The following is a 26318-nucleotide window of genomic DNA, read 5'->3' as shown; positions in this document are numbered from 1 at the left end:
ATTATATCTAAGGGGTGGTTAACAATGCGCTTTCAAATCCACAGACGCATTTACCCAGCACCCAGCGGCTGTACGATATGGTTAAGGCTTGCGGTGGGTGTGGGGGCGTGAGAGCAGGATCTCTGGGTTTGAAGTCTGTCTCTGCGGCATTGCGTGCTGTTGGGTGAGTCCCTTCCACGCTGAGACTCAGATCCGCCCTCTGTAAACTAGGGATTAAATGAGATAATACATCCAGAGCCTCCAGCACAGCATCACACAGAAGAAACAGCCACCACACGCCCTTGTGCACAGGAAGAAAGTGTTGCCCAAGAGGTAGGTAAAGGGACTCATTCCTTGTCAAGCAGCTGGTGACCTCTGCCCAGGGATCTCAAACTCTGGCCCCACCATGCCCTACCCCTGACTGCTCCCTGGGGCCTCTCCTGCAGCCTGGGATGGGGGGCAACTGAGCACCCTGTGCAGTGACTAAAGCTTTTGGAAAGAGTGACATCTTTTCCAGGGGGCTTGCAAGCCCCATTGTTGTAGTTCCTTAGTGTCTTCCCAAAATTTACATCCACCCAGAGCTTCAGTGTTAGGGGGAAAGGATGTCCTGAGTTAATCCCACACAGGCTTTGTGGACCCCACCCCCTGAGGATGGAGTTGGGCAGCCAGGTTGGATATAAAAACCAAACACGTGGACCTTGGGGTGGCTGGCTCGCGATTGCTCGCCTCCTGGCTTCACCACTCCTGGCTGGTGGCCAACTCTGAGAGCGCCATTTTGGGATTCCTGATCGGCGGATCGGGTAGGACTCATTAAAAACTTTGTCTCCCACTTTTCTCCCAGAGCTGTACATTTCCTCATTTCCCCTTCCCTTGTACATAAACCTTCTATTAACCTTTCACGTGTGCCTGCAGTAGAGCATTGATAAGTCCTTTTAAGCGCGCAGGTGAGGACCCACAGTCAGGCACACCGTTTTGTATCGGGGTTGCTCTACAACATCAGGATGCACCTGATTTGAAAAGAAGATCTTTGTAGAAATAATAAAGTTAAAGATTAAAATGAGGCCATTTTAGTGGGGGTGGGGTGAATGGTGGGTGGGGGTAGGTGGTAGGTGGACCCCTAAATCCAGTGGGACCAGAAAAGACCGAGTAAGACATGCAGAACCCCATGGGAACACGGAGGCAGAGGTCAGAGAGTCCTGAGGCCTGGATGAGGCCAGCAGAGATTGTTCTCTGGAGCCAGTTTGTGGTAGTTCCTTCTGGCAGCCCCAGGAAACTGACACGCCCTTGACTCCCAGCTGGAGTGAACTGGGGCTATGAGTCTGAAACAAAGACCAAGGGCAGGTCACAGAGATGCCTTTGTAGGCTGACTTGGGCTCAGCTCCCCACTCCTGCCAGCCCTCACAGCCCCACAGCCCTCCTAGTCCTCATAGCCCCGCTCCGGCTTTCATGGTCCCCCCAGCCCTCACAGCCTTAGTTCCCTTCTTCATTGAGAACATGCAGATCTTCCGACCGGTGGGGAGGAAAGGCGCCAGGCTTGGGTGAATTCAGTCCCCATCTGCCCAGGCTGGCAGGTCCTCCTAATCTGTTGCAGAAGAAACCGAGTCACCAAGAAATTAACTAACTTCGCAGGGCACTGCCACTGGTGAGGGGCACAGCTGGGACTGGAACCCAGGCCCTCTGACCCCAGAAGGGTGGGTTCTGAGTTGTTGTGTCTCCATGGGCCATTTGGTCATCTGAGTAAGTGCTGTCAGGCAATTTTGTGGCAGAAAAGAAAAGAACTAGCAGGTTGACAGTTTGGTTTCTCTCTCCTGGACACGAGAAGAAACCAACTCTTTACAAACGGATGTGTTTTCATTTTCTAGCACGGCATATGCGATCTGGCTTTGCACGCTCTGATTTCACACTTTCAGGAAGTTTGATCATTGAAAAATACCAGAAAGAAAATGTATAATACTATGAATGAACAAAAGACTTAGAGGCAGCCTCAGGTACAAGCCACAAAAGGGCTCAGTCCTTTGCGCAGATGGCCGCGGGTCAGCTTTCACCTTTTGAATGTCCTTTTGTTTTCCGGTTTCCCTTTGATGACGGCCAATTAGTTGTGCCACTAAAATGCTGGTGGGACACTTTCTCGAACACCTCTATCTCCATCCCAGGTTGTCGCTTTGATAACACCACAATGACAAACAGGAGTTGTGGAGCAAACTGTGGGATGCAGGATGCTGCTGAAGAGCAAGATCCTGGCCTTTTTATTGATAGAACAATCATACAGCATCAGTTGTGAGGGGCGGGAGAACAAAAAGAAAAGGGAGGGGTGAAACCAGAAAATGTGCTCTGTCATCTATAGTATCAGGGGTTGTGAGTCTGCCCCCCAGGCACTTCTCATCTGCTTGATCACTCAGTATTGTAATTGAGATCAAGTTCTAGATCCCCAGCCATGGTTTCAATCTTATCAACAAGGCTTTCCACTGGTCAGCTTCTGGGGTCCCTTGTCATGCATCGGGTCTTAGTGGGGGACTTCCCCCCACCACCCCGCATTCCAGGTCATACCTTGTGATGCCTACCCTTCCCAGAGTGATCAAGCTTTAAGCTCTTGATTGATTTGAAAGGCACCTTGTAAGGTTTGGCTCCTATGACTGACTGCCCGGGCTGTTCTGACCTTGTACAGGAATGCAGAACTGCAGGTAACAAAAACTGGTGGCTGAACAGGTCACTTCGGAGTAGCACACCAATACCAGGTGACCCCAACCCTGCATTATTATTACCTGTGTCCAGAGTCGGGGCTCGTAGGAGCGGGCCCTCTCCCTGCTTGGAACCCCGCACACAGAACAATCACCAGTAATAGTTTTATCTTGTTCTTCCACCCTCCTTCCTCAAGCCAGGCTGGTTGCTTCAATACTAGGTGCCAATTCAGGCTGGTGTCAGGGGCAGTCGGACCCAAATTTGATTCCAGGGGCTCTGAGATCACTATGAGGCACATCACATGGAACATGTTCTAAAAGGCTTTGGACAACTCTCCCTCTTTGCAAGTCCCAGTCCTGACACAGCTGCTCCAATCTCTCTTCTCCCTTCTATTTCCTACCCGCTCCCCGCTCCATCTCCCTCCACCTCATCTGCGGTGTCTCAGCCTGACCACAGGACCCTCTTCAGAACCCTCCATCTTGCGCAGGAGGGAGGCTGCAGTCGGGAGCAGCCTCCCAGGAGTGTTCTCTCTGCTCCGCTCTTCCTCTCCATCCAGGCAATTGCTCACCACCTTCTCCTCCACCTCACGCCAGATCCTGCCCCGTCCATGCTGTGAAAGCTGGGAGCTCCCTGAAAACACAAACTGGAGCAGACTGAGAAGCCCTCTCCTAGGCTTCTGACTGTCAGGCCAACGCTTCTCCCTAGCAAAGCTCATGGCCCATTCCGTGGCCTCTGTCCATGTTTCTCTCTTATAAATTGCAAACATCTCTGAGAGGATTCCTTTCAACGTGTGAATCAATTGTGGGTGATGCTCTTCCTCCTGATGCCTCAGCAAAATGAGGCGTAGGAGTGGTGGGGTGTAGGAAACTTTGACTTGTGGAATGGACGTGTTGGAGGCAGGTGATGGAGGGGTATAGTAATGCACCAGAAGTCTGATGTTTAGTGAAGAACTTGGGGTGAGGAAATTCCTACAGAAGGCAGGCTGTGGTGGAGGGTTTTGGGGGTGGGTGCTGTTTGAGGGTCAAGCAGACAGGAGTTGGCCTAGGGAAAACCCACATATCATGCCCCCTAGGCCCTGGGCAGGTGTGGGCCAGGGTGCTGTGTCGAAGGAGTGAGACAGGTGGAGAGAAGGCAGCTTTCTAAACGCTGACCTGGATGGAAGATTCGAGAATGGAGGAACGAGAATGGTGTTTGGGTGGACCTGGCGACACAGGCCCAGGGAGGCGGTCAGCCTGCATAGGTGAAGCAATAGTGACCTCAGAGTAAAGCAAGAACCCCCTCTTCTGTGTCTCCTTCTCTGCCTGACAAAGCCCTTAGACTATGGCATCCTCTAAATAGTTCAGTCATTCGCTCTGGAAATGTAGCCTAAGGAGACCTCTCAGATGCACGTAGCGATTTCATTTGGAGAACACTCTTCACGGGGCTGTTTATAGTGGGGAGAGTGGAAAACAACCCAAATGTCTGGGGGTTGGTGAGATGATTCATAACGTGGCCACAAATAGAAAACTACACAGCCTTTCCCACTGCTGCTGGGGGAGAACACTCAAGGACGCGAGAAAATGCGCGTGACGAGTTGTTAAGTGAAAAGAGCAGGTACCAAATGGCCAGACCCTAATTTAATATGAGAAAAACCAGACCCGTGGAATGGTGGATATGTGTGTTTATAATAGTGTGCGTGTGTGTGTATAGATATAGAGTTATATGTGCACATGCATGTAATACTTTACTAATCTTTAGGTTTTTCCAGTCTTTAAAAAAATGTGTTCTATAATATATATATAAAACACTTACAGAAAACTATAGATATTAGCCTATATGCTAGCACTACATATAATATCATATAAAATATATATCTCAAGGGCCTCCCTGGTGGCGCAGCAGTTGAGCGCTGGGTTGTGAAGCTGCCCGCGGCCTCTGCGGCGCCGGTTCAATCCCCGGCTGCTCCCCGGCCACCGGAGGAGGGTCCCACATGGCGTGCAGACCTCTCCTGCTGCCCGCTGCTCCCCTCAGCAGTGTACTTCGGTCCTTCTGCCTGCTCTGCTCCCCGCTCTGGCTCTGGTGAATTCTCTCACCCTCCCGTGCTTCTGACTGTGCCCAGTGCTTGTATAAACAAACAAACAAATAAATAAATCTTTAAAAAAAAAATAAAATATATATCTCATAAAAATATATAAAATCATATAAATTATCATATATACATTGAAAAATGTACTCTAGAATTCTAATGGCAATCTATGTGGTCTCCTATAATATTTTATATATATAATCACATATATATAGGTACACACACATAGGTACACAATGTTATAGACTAAATGTGTCCCTCCTAAATTCAGTGTTGAAGTCTTAAGAAACACACTTAATGATTTACAGTAATATATTAAATTACTGTGACTGATTTGGAGATAGACCCTCGAAGGGAAGAATTAATGTGAAATGAGGTCACAGGTGAGCCCTGATCAGAGAGGTTGGTGTCCTTACAGATGGGCAACAGCTCTCTGCAAGAACACAGAGAGGCCATGTGAAGACACAGTGAGAAGGCGGCTGTCAGTAAGCTGGGAAAAGAGCCCCCCCACCCCGAAACTGGCCCTGCTGCACCCTGATCTGGGACTTCTGGCCTCCAGAACTGTGAGGACATTGATGACGGTTGTTTAAGCCACTCAGCGTATGATATTTTATTATGACAGCCCAAGTGAACTAATGTGCATCATACATACACACTGCACACACATATATGTCATCTTTATATAATCATACACAGTCATATATATATGTGGTTATATATGCCTATATGTATACTATTAATATATGTATCACTATTGATATCACTATTAATTTAAGAGGGAAGAATGGCCATCAAAATGCGAGTAGCGATTCCCTGGGTGGTGGGGTCCTGCGTGACTTGACTGTTATTTTTTTTGTCTACCTGAATTTCCAAAAACCTACTTAGACTGCTTCATATTACTCTTACCTCACTTTGTAGTCCTATATGGTAATCATTAATACTAGATGGTAATTATTAATAATTAATATGTTACTATAAATCACTATCATAAAACTTTCTTTTGCCTAATGTTGACTTGGACTTGAGGTGGGGACGCCTGAGGTCAAGGGGAGCAGAAACCTTGACCCGGATTTGGCGAGCCCACTGGACACCCCTCCCGTTGTAACTGGGTCCAGGAGCAGACCTGTTTTCTGGTCTCCAAAGGATGGCTTGTAGCCACACACTGGGGGTGCAGGCTGAGCCCCACAACCCCAGGTGTGTGATGGTCCCTGCAAGGACAGGGCTGTCCCCAGGGAATTCTTGAACCGCTGGTGGCTTCGGGGTCCTGATGCCTGCGTTTCGTGTGTCCCACCAGGTCAGCTGGACATCATCTCCATGGCAGAGACGACCATGATGCCCGAGGAGATCGAGCTGGAGATGGCCAAAATCCAGCGTCTTCGGGAAGTCCTGGTCCGCCGGGAGTCTGAGCTCAGGTTTATGTGAGTGCTCAGGGAGTGCAGGCCTGGGCGTGCGGGACAAGGGTCAGGGGGCGGTTCCCAAGCCAAGAGCCAGGACTGGGTGTGATGCGCTCGGGAGGCCTGTGGGTCACCCAAGTAAGGGTGAGCTGCAGGAAGCTCTGAGACCACTAAGTAGACGTAGAGACTTGGAGTTGACCCCCTTCCTGGCAGTCACTGCCATTGTAACGGGCACGATCACCTGCACAAACGAGTAGACCTGGACGATGATGGTCCAAGTGTGGCATCAGGGGTGCCGACCTCCCCCCGCTGCCCAGGGCTGGGGGCAAGGATGAGCTAGCATCCATCGTTTCCATGAAAACAGATGGAATCACTGAGAGCTCGGCAGCAGGGAGAGGGTTTGTGTTCACCACACTAGAAATGACGAGTCCCATCTACATGGGAATTTAAGTCGTTCTTTCCTCTCTTTAATCACTTAAGGTGGAAGTGACTTATGTTAATAGTATTGGTGTTAATTAATTCTGGTGGAGAGTTGTGTGACTGTGCCTCTGTTTCTTCATACATAACCGTGAGGATGAACTGACTAGTCCCTTCACCCACCAACGGCAAAAAGACTTAAATTGTGCCCGGGCCTTGCTTTCTCATCTTTGTTCTATTTTTATACTTTCAATTTTGCTTTTCACATTCTCAAACATTAGAGTATTGACATTCCATTTTGAAACTATAACTAAGCTTCCGTTCTTATCTGTAGATTGTTTTCAGCCTTAAACACATGCCGCTGGCATTTACCGTACCCTCCGGGTGTTTGAAAGGAAGCGAAGATGGGGGATCACGATGGCTGCTGGAATGTTCTGAAGAGCTTCCTGCAGCCCAAAGCTGCTAAGGAGGGGCCAGAGGGGCTTTTGCTGCTACGGAAACAGTGATGTCACCTTGTATTTGCTGTCCTTGGCACTGTGTGTGTGTGCACATGTGTGTGCAAGCATGCACACATGGATATGCCCAGCATTTGCACATGCCTGGCACACATGAGTGCCCAATGCAAGAAGACCTAACCTTTAGGATTTAGCCTCTTGACTTGAGACCGCCCTGAATTTCCCCATCACGCCCTTGAGTCCGACCAATTTGTCATCAGTAGACACTCGAATAAGCCAAGTTACCTAAAGGACACAGGAGGATGTGTAGTCAGGATGTAGAGCGAACACAGTGACATTCTGGGGGGTGGGGCGAGCTTCCCAGCCCCCTGGAATCTTGCTCACAGCCACAGACAGGGTGGATGTTCCGCCTCCCGCTCCGGCCAGCTTGTTATAGCAGGCAGCCTTGTCCTGAGGGGCCGGCATCTCGTCAAGCTCGGAGATGCGCTGTTCCCTCCAGGATGCTGGGAGATGAGGTCAGGGCTATTCAAACCTGGAGAAACGTCTAGTCTATCATCCTTGGCTCCCAGGCTGTCAGGGTGTGCGGGGTCATTCTTGAATTCAGCATCCTGGTGATTTCCCAGAGCCAGGCCTCCTTACAGCTGCCGAGTTGCTCATCCTTCTCTTTTGTCCATTTAAGAGAAGAGGGAACTGGAGGTTAAGAAATGTACCCAAGGTCACATTGGCTGGTAAGCAGCCAAGCTAGGATGCAGTCTGATCCCAGAGCACTGTATTTATTGAGTGCATGAGCCGAGCAGGAGGGACGGAGGGAAGGAAGCAGGAGGGAAGAAGGGAGAGAAGCTGAATCTACCACCAGGATCATTCCCTAGTGTCCCCAGCACGGGGCAGGGATCTTACCCACCTTCCTCACAGCTGTGCCTTCCCAGCATCTTAAAAAGTAACTGCTGTTTATTAAACACATGTTGATATTTGTTGAGTGATTCTTTCACATGCCACCCTTACCCCAGCAATTCCCCCCCACACACACACACACACAAGACCCCTGGCATAGGTGAGTGGGCAGTGGGATTTCAGAGGCTCTTGGCATTTGTGGGCTTTGGGGGAGGAAGTTCTGGGGACACATCCGGGGGGCTTCTGGCCGGCAGCCCCAGTGCCTGTAGCTGTGATGGCCGGTGATGACCAGGACGAGATTGATTTCGTCACACCTGCTCTGAAGTCATCAAATTAATACCCATGGGCTCCCGCGAGACTGTGAGTCAGGGTGTATTTCATGGTTGAAAGTGTCTGCCTACTTCACAGTCTTCTGCAGTGTGGATACTTTTATGAATTGGTCTATGGCGGCAGCCCCAGCACCCCAACATTTGATATTGTTCTTTCCTGAGTTTCCCTTTTCTTGTCTCCTCTTGTACGCCTCCCCCTGGGACTCGCAGGTGGTTCTTCCTCCTTCTGCTAGGATGGTGAGGAGGTAGGAAGGAGCACTTACCCCTTTCCAGGGATGAACTCAGGAGAAGTAGACTAGAGGGTCATCCTGGCTCCCCCATGTCCTTGGTCTGGAACCCTGAGAGGAGTGAGTTCTGTTACTTCTATTTTACAGATGCAGTAACTGAGGTTAAAGTAGTGAAATAACTCTTCAAGGTCACCAGCAAGTGAGGCACAACCAGGATTTGAACTCAGGGTGTCCATCTGGAGATAGAGCCCTTAATCCTAAACTATACTATTATCTTTATTCCCAGCACAAGGACACCTCCCTTTTTTTGTACCCATCCTTTCTAGAATACAACAACAAGCTTCTGGGTGGCTCTCAGTCTCCCATTGCAGTTGTCTTGACCCGCCATCTTGAATTGAGTATGGTGTCACTGGAAAGGGTCTTACTTGGTCTTCTCTCTGAACCCTTTTGCTGGAGACCCATGATTTATTTGAGCCTAAAATAACTTACGTAGTCAAGGTTTGCACAGACTGCTGGAAATTCACTAGGTTGGATCAGGAGTAATTCCCTGAAAACTTACCCTGAATAAGACCCTCAAGGTCCGAGTCTCAGAAGCACCATGAGTGACCCCCAGTGGCCATGCATCCTGGCTCTGTGCACCCAGTGCCTCTTGTCCTACGTCTTCCCTTAGCTTGTCCTCTGACTTCCAAGTTGCTAAACAGCATTTGGAGATCTCCCTCTTGATGTCTGGCAATTTTATGAGCTTCATTAGGAGACAATTTTATTAGCTTCATATGCCAGAGGCATAGGTGACATGCTTCCGGGGGCTAAACTTGCAATCTCCTTTCTTCCACCCTTGACCTACTGAGCCACCCACCTCCTCGTCCTGTCCACAGAGGCTGCCAACAGCCTCAGGCTCATTTTCTCACCCTTTACCCAGCGCAGAATCACACCATTAGCTTCTCCCAACGCCTGGTGCAGCCCCTGCAGACCGCCTTGGCTCAGCGTGCTCTGAGCAATCCTGTCCTGCTGTTTATCTGGGTGGCAGATAATTAAGTATCTCCTGTCTCTGAGTGGGGGTGGAGGTGGTTATCTTTCTTTTACACCCGCTTGCTGGTTTGTCATAAAGGGGCTGGCGTGCCTGCCTCTCAGCTTGAGCTGGGCAGCGGTGGCTTCTAATCATCTGAGTCTGAACTACAGTAGGCCGAGGCGGGTGGGCCATCAAAGAACAGATTTCAGAAGCCTAGCCCTTGAGTTCTAGCATTTATAAAGTCTGGGCTTGGACTCTTCAACTTCATTTTATTATGTACCAAGTGTCAGGTGCTGGAACCCGGCAGAGGCGAGGCTGGGGTGGTGGAAAGGACTCATATCATAAACTGCAGCTTTGAGAGGCTGGCGGCTCTGGGCATTGTTCTAAGTGTTTTACATGCATTGATCTTTTATTCCTCACTACAACCACATTGGCAGATCACGCCTCCTTCCCCCACTTTACAGATGAGGAAATGAGGCACCGAGAGCTCAAGGAACTTGCTCAGTGTTGCACAGGTGCATTAAATAGCCGACTATGCATTCTGGGTCCAGAGTCCATGATCGCAACCACCATGCTAGGTGGTCTCTCAATTAATTTTGAAGCCCGGTTCTACTTCTTACAACTGTGTTGCCTGGAGCAAATCTTTTGCCCGGTTCTAAACTCAGTTTCCCCATCTGTACAATGGGGTGTCTCAGCTTCCCTGGTAGCTTTGTAGCAAAGGCTGAACAGAGAGGATGCATCCAAATGTGGGGTCTCTTCCTAGGTAGTGAGCAGCAAATCCAAACTCTCATCCATCCTTTAACTGCTAACTCTGTGCTTGAGAGAGGACAGGGGGGTCGGGGCTGCTTAGTCAGTCTCCAGAGAACACCCAGAAAACACTCCTCCCTGAAAGCGGGGAAGTGACTCTCAACCATGAAGTCCAATTCTACCCCGGGGCCTCAACTTGATAATTATTGTTGTTATTTTAAAAATTTATACACCTGCATTTTCCTTTTCCCTTTAATGAGCTGGTAATTCTGAAATCTGTTAGAAAAAACTTGAAGCCAAGGGCAAAATGAAGCATGTGTGTTTATGTAACTTGACACATCTCAGCCACGTTCAAGAATTCTGCGTCATTTCTGGTACACTTGGGGGTTTAAAATAGCATCTTCCAAGAACAGGCCACTGTTGCCACAGCCACTGTACGTATCAGGTGGGAAGAGGTGTCTTTAATTGCAGAAGATCTGAAAAGCAATTTGTCTTGGACAAAATATCAAGAATTTGAGTAGCCGGGGAAGGAAGAAGACCTTGAAGGAAATGGAAAGCGACTAGAGAGGATGGAGAATGGTCCAGTTTAGATCTCTCTGTGAAGGAACCCTCCTGTATTTCTAAGTATACTGGGAGGTAGGGATGAGGGTGGGGATCTGGGAGATGGAGAAAAAATAATATTTCCCACTGGACAGGCATCTGCTGCTTCAAGTTGCCTTTTGCAGTCAGAACAAGCTTCAGGAAAGGAAATTCTTTCTGGGGGGCTCCAACAGTCTTACCATAAATGTGTGGCTGACTCTGAACAGCATGGATTTGAATGACGGGGGCCCACCCCTAGGAGGATTTTTCCTGTAAATGCATGATGTAAACAAAGTATGGGGAAACACTGTCCAGGATGATAAATGTGTTTTCTTTTCCTGGTAATTTTCTTGATAATATTGTCTTGTCTCTAGCATGCTTTAGTGTAAGAATACCAGTATTAATACATAGAACAAACAAAATATGTGTTATCAGCTGTTTATGTTATTGGTTAGGCTTCCAGTCTGTTACTAGTCAAATTTTGGGGGAATCAAAAGTTACACATGAATTTTCAAATGTGTGGGGTTAGGATTTTCTCCAAATCACCTGGGCTCTGCTGAGCTGGGGGGAGATCACTCTATGAAGCTCCTGTGATGATTAACTTGATGTGTCAACTTGACTGGGCTACGGGTGTTTATTATGAGATTCACATTTGAATCAGTGGACTGAGTAAAGCAGATTGCCCTCCCTAATGTGGGTGGGCCTCACCCGATCGGTTGAAGGTCTGAATAGAACAAAAGGCAAGTAAGAGGGAAATTTGTGCACCTGACCACATGAATTCCAATGTAGAGATTTTTCTTTACCTTTGAACTGAAAAATCAACTCTTCTTTGGTCTTGAGCCTCTGGCTTTTGGACTGAAACATACATCGTGGATTTTCCTGTGTCTCCAGCTGGGTAACTGTAGAGCTTGGGATTTCTTAGTCTCCCTAATCCTATGAGCCATTTCCTTAACAGTCTCTTAGTCTCTTTATATGTGTGTATCCTATTGGTTCTGTTTCTCAGAAGAACCTTGGCTAACAGCCCATTATTCTCAGAAATGTGCCTCTGGATTCTTCATCTGGTTAACAGTGATGTAAGGGGGTGGAGAAGACTGATTAAGATAAAGGGGAATTGGCTCTACACCTTTAGAAGACATCGTGAGGTCCATCAGCTTCTCCTGTAGCCTCTTGCCCAGAGGGTCTCCAACAGCATCCCCACTGGGCTTGGCTCCTTTATGGGGGCAACACTGGCAGCCCCTGGTTCTTGGCTTGGGGAGTCCATTCCGGTGGTACTGGCAGGGAGGCAGGAACATGGAGAACATGACTGCAACTTTCTTAACCACTCCGATGTACAGAGCTCTGCGGCATTCAGAACATGTACGCTGCCGAGTGGCCATCCATGTCCCTTCCCCCATTAAGCCAAAACTACCCCCTGTCCTTCCCCCAGCTCATGGCAACCACTTTCTACTTCCTGTCTTTGTGATTTTGACCATTGAGAGACCTCAGATAAGTGGGTCATACGGTACAGACACCCCCCCTTACCTGTGGCTTCTCTTTCTGTGCTTTCAGCTACCTGCAGTCCATGCAGTGGGAAAAGATTATGCACAATAAGATATTTTAAGAGAGAGAAAGAAACCATGTTTGTATACATTTTATTACAGTACATTGCTTTAACTCTCCTATTTTATGACTCGTTATCGTTGGTCATCTCTTGCTGTGTCTAGCTGATAAACTAGCTTGGTTTGTGTGTAGAGAAAAAAGCATAGTCTACAGAGGGGTTCATACGATCATGATTTCGGGTGTCCACCTGGGGTCTTGGAACATATCCCTGTGGACAAGGGGGGACACTATAATTGCCTTTTTGGATACACATTTTTAATGGAAAAGTGATGAGAAGAGGTGGAGAGGAAGTGTCCCAGTTCACAGTCATGATCCCTGCTACCACCCCTGCTCCTGCCTAGCTTGGCTCAGCAAATGGCCCAGCACCACCATCTACCCATAGAAGCTCCAGTTTCTGAAACTGGGTGCCAGCCTTGACCCCTTCTAATTTGCTATCTCCCCAATTGTCCCTCCCAAATTGTCAATGTCACCTCCTAAAATAGTTTCCACTGTCCACTTCTCTCTGTCTCCACAGCCCCCACCCTAGTCCACATCGCCATCTCTGTGTGGACATCAAAAGCCCCCAGCCTTCCTCCATGCTGCCCTCCAGGCTAGGGGCACTGCAGCCAGAGAAACTTTCTCAAAAAAGCAAATCAGGCCACAGCTCCCAGCTTTAGATGCTTTCTAGAACTTGTCAGTGAGATAAAGCCTATTAGGTCCTGCAGGCTGTCCCCACCTCGGGCTGCTGCTTCATCTGTTCTCCACCCCACCCCCACCTCCTCCAGCTCCCATTCAGCCCCAGGGAGACTCATTCCCCTGCTGTTCCCTCTGCCCCATCCCTTCCGTTCACCACCCTTTTTGCCTGGTTTGCTCTCTCCCTCCTCCAGGGCTCAGACACAGCTTCACTTCTGGAAGCAGCTCCCAGCATTTCCTAGTCTGTGTCTGGTCCTCTGGTGGTAACTGTGCTCTCTCCTTAGAAACCTTTTCCTCCCTTCACAGATCTCCGTTCGTTCAGAGTATGTGTTCACCCTCTCTCTCTGTTGGACTTGGCCTTGATGGTCCAAAGCTGAGCTGCTGTCACTCCCAGTGATGCTGGCAGCACCCAATGCATGGCCCATCTCCGCATCAGCGGCCAGGGAATATTTACAATTAATGAGCAGGTGTTCATCTTTCCGCTTCCTCCAGTGCCCGACCCACAGCAGGGGCCCCTGGCGCTGACACGTCTGGGTGCTGAAGCTGCCTGGGCCTCCTACAGTTAAGGTGAGACTCTGGGTCTAGTCCACGGGACACAGAGTCTGTCTTCCAGCCCCAACCCCAGGGATGCGATAAGGGGGGTGTCCTCTTTGCACATCTCTCCTCCAGGGCAGAGCTGAATCTGGACCAATCACAGTCTCACTTCTGGGGTACAGAAAGGATGGCGGCTTAGGCGATGGGGGACTGGCCAATCAAAGGACCTGGGTCAGCAGAGAAAGCGTACTTTGGGGGGAAGCAGGGGGGCAGCTCCTTTGAGAGTAACAAACAAGACAGACTACAGCCCCTGAATTCAGAGCATGAACCTGGCTGCGCCATTCCCCGCTCAGTCCCCAGCAGCTCTGGGGTGCTGCATCTTCTCTCCCAAGGGTCCACTTTCAGACGCTGGAGAGAATCGCCCCCACCTGAGTAGCCAGCCCTGTGCTGTGGTGAATCCGCAGGGTCTCCATCCCCACAGGTCTGGCTTCTGGGCCGGGGTGCCTGCACCCTAGACCCCCGTCCATGTAGATATAAAATTCTGATGTTTTACCTGTTTCCATAACAACAAAACAAAGCCCCAAGCTACTCCCACAGGTTATTTGAGGCATTGTAGGACTAAGGAGCACAGCAGACAATTAAAAAGGCCGCATTTGACATTCCTATTTAACAACTGTCCTTCTTTCCACCCCGGACTGAAGTGGCCCCTTCTTCCCAGCCTCCTCCTGCCACACAGAGGGCAAGTCTCACCGCTCTCCTGCCCTTTACCTCAGTTCCCTCCAGTAAGACAGGCTCCCCTCCCTGTCTCATGCTTTCACCTCTCCCAAGAAACCAAAGATGCTTGGGCTCTTGGAGCCACTTCCCTAGGGTGTTTTCCGGATATGATTTGAGCAAAACTCTTTCCAAGATCAATTTGGGTTCCAGCTATTAAGGTAATAGCATTTCTCCCCATTTTCTTACACCTTCACTAAACTATCTCTTATCAAGTGACCTTGAGCAGACGCCTAGTCCTTCCAGTCTGTTCTGGACTGTTCTCCTGAACACGTAGCTATGCTGGAAGCTCCATGTCCCAGAGCCCATTTCCATTCCTGGTTCCAGGTTAAAGGTGTGCCAAAGAAGAGCAGGAGGGAGGCAGGAGGCAGAAGGGAAGAAGGCCGGGTGGCTACAGATGGAGGGGATCGGACAGAGGGACACAGGGGTTCCAGCTCCCCACTGTCCTCTGCTTCCCATCCAGCTTGTCTTCCTGACTGCCCGCCCGGCTGGCCAGCAGTGGCCCCGTGTCTGTGTCTTCTACACACTGGCAGAAAAGGCAAGAGCCTCCAGGCCCCTGTACCTGCCCCCCTGGCAGCCCCATCTCAGCAGCTGCTGGCACCTGACTTCTCAGATGGGCTGGCAGGGACGCCTCTGATCTTCACCCCCTCCACCCAGACCACCGGCTTCCCAGCCACTCCCAAGACTGTGACTGTGGAAGGTCTGAGTCCCGCGAAGCATCCCTCCCCTCCTAACTCTCGGTGCTTCTGCTCCCCTGGCCGAGCCCTGCCTTATACACACTGAGAGCCTTTACTGAAGCAGCCAGCAGCTGGGGGGGCGAGGCAAGTCCATCTTGCACTAGGCTGGCAATTCCCAAGCACTCCCCCGACCCCTTGCTGCTGGTTCTCAGTCTTGATTGCATGTTGACACCCCCTGGAGAGTTTTAGGAAAATGCTGACACCCGTGTCTCACTCCCAGAGCCTGATTTAATGGTCCAGGGTGCAGTTCAGCCTTTGGGAGTTTTAAAAGAAGTTGAGGTTACCCTCACCACCACCCCCAAACCATTTCTCCCACTGCACGAACATCGCCTCCCCTCTTCCCTGGGTCACGGAGAACTCCGGGGCCGATGAGCTGCATACAGATGACTCGTCTCCTTGCTCTGCTTCCACAATTTTTTCTTTCTTTTTCTTTTTTTTTATAGAGGCATGTTTTATTTATTTATTTGTTTTGTTTATACAAGCACTGGGTACAGTCAGAAGCACGGGAGGGTGAGAGAATTCACCAGAGCCAGAGCGGGGAGCAGAGCAGGCAGAAGGACCAAAGTACACTGCTGAGGGGAGCAGCGGGCGGCAGGAGAGGTCTGCGCGCCATGTGGGACCCTCCTCAGGTGGCCGGGGAGCAGCCGGGGATCGAACCGGCACCACAGAGGCCGCGGGCAGCCTCGCAACCCAGCGCTCAACCACTGTGCCACCGGGGAGGCCCTTCCACAATTTTTTCTTGATGAGAATTGGTATCCAACGGGAGGTAGAAAGTCTGCGGGTGAGTGAGCCCGACTCCTTGGCAGGCTCAAGGTCCCGATCTCGGCAGCAGCGCCGGGTCGTGACTGGAATCGGGACTGCTGTTTGTGGTCTCCTGTGGAGTGTGAGAATTCTGATGCCATCTGTTGTCTTCATCCTCACCTCCGTGGCCAACATCCACGGACTCAGCCTTTCATTGTATGGGCTGCTGGATGTTTCAAGAAAATGACAACACACTCCCTAAAAGCTCAGAACCCAAAGCGGAATGCACAGCCATTCAGGAATGATTTTCCTTTCACTCCACTCCCCACTCGTCTTTGACCTCTAAAAACCAACATGTGGTCTCCTTTTCATCTCTGAAATAAGTGAGGTGAACAAGCCAAGAGTTGGAAGACATGGAAGTTTTGAGCTTCACTGAACAGCAGAGGGAGTTTGGGAATTGTGTCTGGCAAGAGAGGCAGATGTAGTCCCGGCGCCAGCTGGAGGCAGAAATTTGCCCCCAGCTCCAGCTCTGAATAACTGTGTGGCCTGCCGGCCTCAGTTTCCTCAGCTGTAAAACTGGTGCAGTAACAGTTCTCACCCCCTAGAGTTGGAGTGATGGGAAATGGAATCCTGCCCCAAGAGAGCTTAGTCTGGAGCCCATTCCCTCGCCTCCTGTCCCTAGAGTCCACCCTTTATTTATTTTTATTTTATTATTATTATTATCTTTTAAAGATTTATTTATTCATGCATACAAGAACCAGCGTATAGGCCAGATGTGCAGGAGGGTGAGAGGATTCACCAGAGACAGAGTGGGGAACAGAACAGGCAGGTCTATCGAAATACACTGCTGAGGGGAGCAGCAGGCAAAACAGGTCTGCTGTTCCATGTGGGTCAGCTCCCTGGCTGGGAATCGAACTTGTGCTCAGAGGGTGAGGATAGCTTCATGGTGCTGTGCTTAACCTCTTGCACCACCAGGGAAGCCCCTAAAGTCCCACCGTTTGATCCCGCACCTGGCTTTCCTGGTGACCAGGAGATTGCAAGGGTTTTAGGAGCTCTGTGCCAGGAGCCAGGGACAGACACCAAATATATACATTTTTATTATACCAGACTTGCTTTTTTGAAAGGTAGAGGAGATGAGACATGAGAAAATGTGGTCTCCGTACCTAACACATAGTAATTGCTCAATAAATGCCAGCCACGTGACGGCCGCATGAGAAACTGCCAGATCCGAAGTTGGCACTGGAAAAATTTCAGTGGAATGTGTTCCTCGGAAGCTAGTGAGCCTTCATTATGCTTTTAAATAAAAATTAACTAAAAACTAGTAAAAAGGGAAGCACATCCTTTCCATGTTATGTGAGGACATTGTATTGCTTAATTATTTCATATCTGGCAGAGCGTGCGTATTTAGCTTTGTTATTTACAGTTAGATTGGAAGGCTGATGCTGTGAGTTACATGTTAGCATGCAGATTTCTTCCAGTGGAAAGGCTAACCCTAGATGTTAGTTTTACTGTCCCGAACACTTTGCCAGACCATCTAACCTGGCATCCCCCCAAGACTGTTCCTTAAAGGTGCCTGTGGGTCTAGTTCCTTAAACGCCCCAAAAAGGAGTGCTACCATCTGACCTAGTTCCCTTATCCAAGGGTTAAATACATTTTTAAAAAAGATTTATTTATTTATGCATACAAGAGCTGGAGTACAAGCCAGAGATTCGGGAGTAAGAGGACCCACCAGACACAGAGTGGGGAACAGAACAGGCAGATTGACTGAAGTACACTGCTGAGGGGAGCAGTGGGTGAGTCAAGAGAGGCCTGCTGCACCATGTGGGTTGCTCCCTGGATGGCCGGGGATAGAACTCGTGCTGCAGAGGCTGCGGATTACTTCATAGTGTGGTGCTTAACCCCTTGCGCCACCAGGGAGGCTGGTTGAATACATTTTTGACAAGTGTTCATTCTCTGGATGAGACACACTTTACATTTTGAAACGATGCTTCAGCATAAAAAAATTCAGGTCCCAGACTGCCTGTAAATTAGTTGGATAAGAACTGTCTGAGAACACGCTGTGTGCGAGGCCCCATGCTGGGCTCAGCAGCAACAGACAAGGCCATTCTGAGACAGGGATAGTCCAAGGCAAAAAGATGGCGACTTCATAGGTGTCTGGGAGCAAAGGAAGACATGCGCAACGTCCAACCCCACATAAGCAAACATCTCCATATCCTGGATGGTGAGTGACTGCCAGCTTACCCAGCCCAGCTTTGGCCTCAGCATTCTCACCTTATAGAGAAGAATTATTAGGACGCCCAGTCAGAGAATAACCCTATTTCCAAACATCCAATTCAGAGCAGGCTTCCTTTAAACCACCCCCAAAGCACCTAAAGCAAGTCCACATCTTGCAATAAATCCTTTCTGATGTTCTCTTGCTGATGTCTTCCTGGGCAGAACTGAATTAAGGGGCAAGGGAGCCAGGTACTGACCCACAGAAGGTACCAGACTCTCTAAAGTGCCATGAGATGGAGAAAATTGTCCCCATCGATGCTTCCGGGAGGAAGGATTTGTGTGGTTGGCAGGAGCCACTTGGGAGAGAAACTTGTTTCCCTAGGGATTCTTGGCTGCAAATGACAGAAACCAACTCTGCCTGACTTGGGCAAAATAAACAAATTGCTGGAAACTGGTGCTGAGGTTGGGGGGTGGAGGCCCATATATGTCAAGGGAGTCAGAGGGGCCCTGCTTGGAAACTGGGTGAGAATCAAGAGGGTCCCAGAGGCTGGTCACAGAATAATCTGGCCAGCAAGCTGCAAGGCCAGCTCACCATCGTCCAGCTCTGTTGTTGTCCAGTGGCCAAAGTCTTCGGCATAAGTTCCTGGTTGGCCGAGCCTGAGAAGTTGGAGGGGGGGATGTGCCTTCTAAAAATTTTCCTAATGTGGTCTGACACCATGAACAGTTTTCTCAGAACTAGAGCTTGGATATTAAGCAAATAAAAATTTCCATTTTTGTCCATGACAGGGGAGCAGGTCCCTCCACAAAGAGCATGTGTAACTGACAATAAAGGGTCTCTATGCTGTGCTAAATAGGGAGAGTCTATCTGCAGGGCTTCTGCTTTTTTGAAGAGGGCTATGCTGAGTTGGTGTCAGAACTGAAATATTTGGAACAAAAAAGGAGAGATTCCCCACTGCCTGAATGTGGACGCCCACATCACACTATTTAGATTAGCACCCTGGTACCACCATTTAGCTAACTATGTGTGGTTCTGAGTGAGCTGCACGATCTTCATCTATAAAAGAGAGATCACATAGTATCCACCTCAAAGTGTTGTTATAACCCTTATAATGGTTAATTGAGATAACTGATATAAAGCATTTAATGTCTAGCATGTAGTACATTCTGAATAAACAGTATCTAAAACCATCACCACCACCATCACCATCAGCAGCATCACCACAATCACCACCACCATCACCATCACTGATACCATCAACATCATCACCATCACTACCACCACCACCATCACCATCAACATCATCAACATCACCACCATCACCATCACCGACACCATCATCACCACCAGCATAACCATCAACATCATCACCATCAACATCACCACTGTCACCACCACCATCACCATCACCATCACCATCAACATCATCACCATCAACATCAACATCACCACTGCTGCCACCACCATAACCATCAACATCATCACCATCACCATCATCACCACCAGCATAACCATCAATATCATCACCATCAACATCATCACCACCACCATCACCATCACCACCGTCACCACCACCATCATCACCATCACCATCATCATCATCATCATCATCACCATCAACATCACCACCATCACCATCATCACCATCATCATCACCACCATCATTCCACTAGTCACCTTTTCTCCACACAGCGCTCAGCTTCTCTTCTAAATAAAGGTAAAATGAATATTTAAATAACACTGAAGAAGACCCCCAAATTTGCCCACCTCTTAATTGCAGCGGGTGACGTTAGATTTTCAGAACTCTTGCCAGCTTAGTTACACTGAATCTGCCAGGGCCGGAGTATTTACACTTTAGAAACTGGCAAATGACACAAACCAAGGCTTCTGCCTTCCAGCCAGCTGTTAAATAGTTGCCAGCAGCAGCGGTAATTATAATCCTTCCCTGCCCACTTTGGGGCATCCAGCAGAGCATATCTGCTGCGTGTGAACACAGGAGACCTGGCCTCGCAGGTGCCGAATAAACATGATGCTGATTTAAAGGTCAGTTTCCCTATGATCAAGGTGAATCCGCACCTGCTGGTGAGCGGCTCTCATGGCAGATGTGGGTGGTGATTGCTCAGGGCTCATGCTCCGGGCAGGATGCTCAGGGCTTGGGTAGGAGCCAGACTGAGCTGAGTATGGGTTCTGTGGCCTGGCCCATGGCAATGGCGCAGGGTGGTTTTCCTGTGGCTAGGGCCTCACAGATTGTATTTTGTCAACAGGAATTCAAATATGAGTCAGAACTTCATCTGCCAGTGAAAGCAGGGCTTTTATTTGAGGTCCTCAGGGAATGGCCACTGGGAAGAGCCACGAAGTGCCCCATGTGGGAGAAAAATACAGAGCTACGTGCTGTATAGAACTGCCTCTTACTGGCTAACTAATAAGAGTATTTAAGGGGGGGGGCACGCAAGGGAAGGGATGCCTGGCGCGAATGCACGAGTGTGTCCTCTTTGAACCTAACATCGACAGCCTGCAGCGATCTTTGCAGAGCCCTGGTGCCATCCTTTCAACTCCCCCCGCCCCCCCGATTCTGGGTGGCAGGTGCTGGCTTGCTGAGGGTCCTGTATGTGGTCGTAAATGTGAGCCACAAGCGGCCAAACGTGGTGGACCTGCAGAAGTTCTGTACTCCCCACCGCCAATGACTTGTTTGGATGTCCCCATTACCCTTTTTAATTTCATGATTTCTCAGTCACCTCCAGAATTGCTAAGGTTTTTTTTTTTTTTCTTTAGTCCTTAGATGCTCAGGTGAAAGAGATGACAGGTTTGCCATTGCTGCGTTGCCAGCAAGCTGGGAGCAGGGAAGGGCAGAGAATCTGTCTCAGAGCTGCCTTTGCAGAAGCAGCTCAGAGTTTTCCCTGAAACTGGGCAACACAGATCAATGAAAATCACTTGGTTTTCAAGCAAGTCTGTAAGTTGTGCTCGATTCAGAACAAGGCAATGTCTATGAACCATCTCAGAAACATTTTCAAAACCTGGAGACGGTTTTAAGGGCTAGAGGAAATGATGGGAGGGGGCTAAAGCCATCCCCCCAGAAATCTTAGAACTGCCACAGGTTGAAAGTATTTTAAAAGGTTCCTGACTACATAGATGGGGGGCCAGTGAGGAGAAGGGGACAACCTGGCATCTCTGGGTGGCCTACCCAGCTGGTGTGCCATAGCGGCCCTGTCGGGGCACTGGAGTCAGACTGTCTGCTTTCAAGACTTGTCTCCATTCCTTGCCAGCTGTGTGATCGTGGACAACTTACTTAACCTTGCTGAGCCTCCTGTAAGTTGAGAGTGATGATAGCAGCTTTACAGATTGTAAGGACGAACCCCTGGGGTTCATGCTGAAATGAACCTTAGCTTTTATTGTATCAGCATGAAAGAGAAAGGGAAGGTTGGAGAAGAGACACTGCACCGGCTGGAACTCAGCAGGTACCAGAGACGGAAGCCCAAATGCTGAGAGACCTCAGAACCATAAGGATACTGATAGCCGAGTGGAACCAGGATCACTTGAGTTGCGGACACTTAATTGGATTTCTCTGGGGGTGACTCACCGCCTTTGATAGATGCTGTCGCCCTCTCAGAGTCTCTATCATGGGATCTGAAAATTTTCCACTGGCATCTGTAGTCTCAAAACTTTGTTTCAATAAAATGCAGGGTGGTGTGTGCTCCCTGCGCCCCACCTGCCAGGCTGCCTTCAGCACAGGTGATGTGCTAGAATCACGGAGGGAAGTGGAAAACCCTGTAGGGGCTAAGTAGTAGGCCGCTGTCTACTTGGGGTGAAGCGTAAATGTCTAGGGGGTTCTTAGGAGGATGAGCTGTGGTGTGACAAAAGGGTGTGCTGCTGTGGAGGAAGAGGACCCGACCCCTTCTGGAAGCATCTGGAAGGCTCCAGAAGAAGATGCTGGGAATGTCTTGAAGGTCCCATAGGAATTTGTCTGAAGCAAAGGTGATCTGAGCAAGGAAGGAGAGCGTATTGAAGGATGCAGGTTGGGAGTCACGCAGGCAAGCAGGTGGGCTGCTAGTGTGGGAACTGTGACCAGATGTGGTCCTGCGGAGACGGGGACTGGAGGGGCTGCCACTGTGGCTACAGAGGCCTGAGACTGGCCACATTCACCTCCCAGGAAAGAAGTGGTGGCCCTTTAAAACAAGACCTGGGACATATTTTTAAATTATCCAGATAGTGGATGCAATTATAAAAACAAAATATTACAATACAGAGAAGAAAAGTTTCCTTCAAAGTAATCATTGCTACATTTTGAAAGCCATATTCTTTTTTTCTATGCACATGAACTTTGCAAAATTGGGTATTTCTTAACTAGTTTTTCTGTGGTTTATTCTCATATCATAACATGTCTTCCGTGGATCATTTTTCATGCCTGTGTAGAATTCCATTAAGCATCTGCACCATAATTTCCTTCGGTAGCCTTCCGTTTATTGCTGGGCATTTAAGTTGCTTGCTATTTTTTTGCTGTTGCAAATAAGACTATATCACACATCATCATAGCTAGATATCAATGGTGTCTTTAATCATCGCCAGAGGATGAAAGCCTGAGAATCGAACCACTGGACTAAAGAGTTCAATGTTCTAAGGCTCTTGGTATATGTTTCCAAATCCCCAGTTATCGATTCCTGTCTACCCACTGGCCATTCTTGGTACGTCTCCCTGGCCATTCTTGCTGTCTTCTCAAGCCCTCACCTCCCTGGGACCTTGTCAACAGAGAGCTCTCCAGCAGGGATGCACAGGGCTACGGTGAGGCACCACCCCATCATTCTAACTATTGCAGCCTAGGAAGGCTCCCTCCATCCCAGCACAGATGCACAGGACAGGGCGCAGACCTCACATGGTCAGCCTGATGAGCTTTTGTGTCAGTCATGTTCTTTGAATCAAAAGCAACTCCATCCAGAAATCCCCTGGAGGAGAGCCGAGAATATCATGATCGAGGGAGGTAACATTCTTTGAGGAACGGAGAGTCACATCCAGGAATGAGGTCCTGGTGACAAGCTGGGAGAAGCTAGTTGGTGCATAGACCACACATGGCCCACGGGGAGTAGCCAGGAGCTGGGCCGCTGCCAGTGGTCCCAAAGGTGTCAGCTGCATCGATAGGTCATCTCATCCCTTGGTCCCAGCACAATGCCGAGAAGTGGCCAGGCGAGGGCCTCCCTGGAAATTTCTCCACACTTCGTCTTCCCCAGGGGCTGCACTTAAACTCTTGAATCCAGTGAGTGCTAAGCCAATGCATCATCCATCTCCTCGGCTCCGTCTGGCTTGAGGAAATTGAAACAACAGAGGAAAGTGAGACTCATCCATTGACGCAGGAATGTTGGCTGCGGTTTTCAGGGGCGTCTGTCAGCCTCAGCTCTTTAGCCAGGGCAGAGGGTGGATAGAAGTAGCCTTTCCTGCTCACCCACCTTGTGTGCGCTGAGCCCTAGGCAGCCTGCCCCGTGCCACCCTGTGCATCTGCACTGCTCCTCCTCCGTGGTGAGGCAGAGACCAAAGACGAGCAGGGCGATGCTCTTCTGGTGGGGTAAACAGTGGAGCTGGGGCCCTGCTCAGCTCAGGCTGGTTGACAGCATGTGGCCCCTCTCTGTGCTGGCAGAACAGGCTCCAGTCATCCCAGAAGCCCCCAATTTGCACGTGAGCAAACCGAGATCTGGGCAGGGGATGGCCTCGCCCAAAGCCGTCACAGTGTCATAGGAAACGTATTGCTCTTCGCCCCAGTTGCTGACACAGGGCTCCCAAAGCTCTCGGAATTTCCCGGCTGATGGGGTCCTAGTTGAGCTGTTGCTCTTCTATTTTGGTCTTTGGTCCTGGCTCCCTGGTTCTAAGGCCCCAGGAATGTCCTGCGTGAAAAGCATCTCCTGTGTGCAAATGAGATGGATGTCTTGTGGCTGGGCCCCTGGGCAGCTGCACAACGGGGACCAGAAAGACCAAGCACAACTGGAAGCTTGGAACTTTCACTCCCTTTGTCCCCCACATAAAGGATGTTACGCTTAGAACTTTCACCGCCTTTGTCCACCACATCCATGGAAGTAGCATGGGGAAGCCCTTCCCCAAATCGGGGCCTGTGTACATCTTCATCGGGATCCTTCGTAACATCCTTTATCATAAACTAGTAAATGCAAGTAAATGTTTCCTTGAGCTTTTGAGCAGTCCTAGCAAATTATTAAACCTGAGGAGGGGGTCAACAGCCCCTCCTTACAGCCAACTGGTTGGAAGTGTAGGTGGCCCCGACTTGCAACTGGCACCTGAAGTGGGGAGCAGTCTTGTGGGGCTGAGACTTAGCCTGTGGGGTCTGCACTAACTCTGGGCAGTAGGTATTAGAATTGACTTAAATTAGAGCATGCCCGCTTGGTGTGTCCACCAAGAACTAGAGAAGTCTGGGGTGTCTAGAGAAAGTTTTTCTTTTCATCAGAGAGGAGGTTTGCAGTGGGACCTGGACTCAGTCCCAGGCTCTGCATCCTAGGCCAGGGCGCCCTCTTAGACCAGCCTGACCTTTTCCCATCCTTGTCAACAAGCCCACCGCACCCACAGCTTATAAAAGAAGGAGCCAAGTAAATATCATTTTTAAAAGTCAACCCTTTCCTCTGGTAACTGCTTCTGCTTCACATCTCGGTCCCTGCTGGATTTCCATTAGACTCCAGACCATGTCATTTTCAAAGACATTTTGTAAAGCAGAACACTATTATCCTGACAGAGACACATCACGCCCCAAACTGGTAAAATGACCAATTTTCCTCATCACCCCATCATGGAAAAACTGGGATGCAAGATGACTCGGCTGGCTCTTCTCCTTCCGGCATTAATCAGATTCTCGGAGGTGACATCTCTCTCCGGTACCGGCTGGCAGCGGCCAAGTCTGATTTCCAGGCTTCAGACTAATCATGCGGAGAACTGGGTTAATGTGACTTATGCAAAGTTCCAGCCAAGCTTCAAAAGTGCTTTGCATGAAATATTTAAATGTTTCTTGAACAACATGATTTAATGACATTGGATCATTATCAGGGGGTGGCACCGGCAATGAGCAAGGCCTATTATGTATGGTTTGAGCCTATTTTATTTGCTAGGCACATCTCCACATGCATTATCAATGAAGATATCTCCAGCTGCAAGTAACAGAACATCTGACTGGCAGTGTCTGAAATCTAGGGTGACCAGCCATCCTGGTTTCCTGGAAGTCAGAGGTTTCCTAGGACTTGGGACTTCAGTGCCAGTCCTGGCACCATCCCAGGCAAACCTGGACACTCTACTTAAATTATATAGAGAATCTAAGATGCAGATCAGGTATAGCTGTAGATGGTCTGAGAGCCAGCTCATGATGTCCTCCAGGGTCAGGTTCTTCTCACCCCCCTGCAGGGAGGGGCCTCAGGACCATGAAGGGATCACACCCAAGACCAACCATCTTGCCCTTGAGCAGGCTTCCTTTCACATCTCCTTGGCCCCAAGTGGATCTTGCAGTGACCGCTGGCTGCAGGGAGTTCGGAAAATTGTGTAGCAAAGGCAAATGTGATGATCGTGACTGGTGCTGTGGATTAAGTGACCCCATGTGATGGCATTAAAAGGTGGGTACTCTGGGAGAGTGGAGGACTCGTGAATGGGACCCATGTCTTGTGAAAGAGATGATCTGTTTTTTTAAAAGATTTATTTTATTTATTTATGCATACAAGAACTGGGGTGCAGGCCAGAGGTGGGGGGTGAGAGGATTCACCAGAGACAGAGTGGGGAGCAGAACAGGCAGATCTACTGAAATACACTGCTGAGGGGAGCAGCAGGAGAGACAGGAGAGGTCTGCTGCGCCATGTGGGTAGCTCCCTGGCCAGGGATCCAACTCGTGCTGCAGAGGCTGTGGATAGCTTGATAGCGCTGAGACTTTAACCCCTGCACCATCAGGGAGGCCAAGAGATGATCTCTTTCTCCGCCACGTGACCATGCAGCGGGCTGCCTTCTTGCTGTCGACTGTGAACCAGGATGAAGGTCTTCTTTCTGGCCCCTCCATCTCCCAGAGAACAAAACCCTGGCTTTTGGTTACGGGGGGATCTCTGAGAGGCAGCTTGGGGTCGGGCGCGAACTCCTTTCCCAGGAGGATGCTCAGAGACCCCGCAGGCTTGGGTGCTGCCAGCTGGGTTTCCACGTAGAATTGTTCGGGAACTGAGGGCCCTTGTTTGGGTGGTGTGTGGACAAGGCAGAGAGAAGAGGGAAGCTGGCAGCAAGAGAGAAATGCCAGAATAATGTTTTCTGATAGGGCTTCTGTGGAGTG

General features: G+C 49.6%; 1 protein-coding gene across 2 annotated transcripts in view; it reads left to right on the top strand.

Moving 5' to 3' along the window:
* Positions 1 to 26318, top strand: part of LOC311181130 (bMERB domain-containing protein 1) — a gene marked incomplete at both ends in the record, with an annotated part of 111483 nt that overhangs the window by 78388 nt on the left and 6777 nt on the right. For both annotated transcript variants that reach the window (XM_084249376.1, XM_084249377.1), the window contains one exon: positions 6018 to 6141. In XM_084249376.1, the coding sequence (XP_084105502.1) occupies positions 6018 to 6141 (124 nt within the window). The remainder of the gene's footprint in view (positions 1 to 6017; positions 6142 to 26318) is intronic.

Source organism: Talpa europaea (genome assembly GCF_964194135.1).
Source record: "Talpa europaea genome assembly, chromosome: 12".
In the NCBI taxonomy this organism is placed as follows: domain Eukaryota; kingdom Metazoa; phylum Chordata; class Mammalia; order Eulipotyphla; family Talpidae; genus Talpa; species Talpa europaea.
Note: the sequence above shows the minus strand (reverse complement) of the source record. Positions and strands in the feature narration are given on the sequence as shown.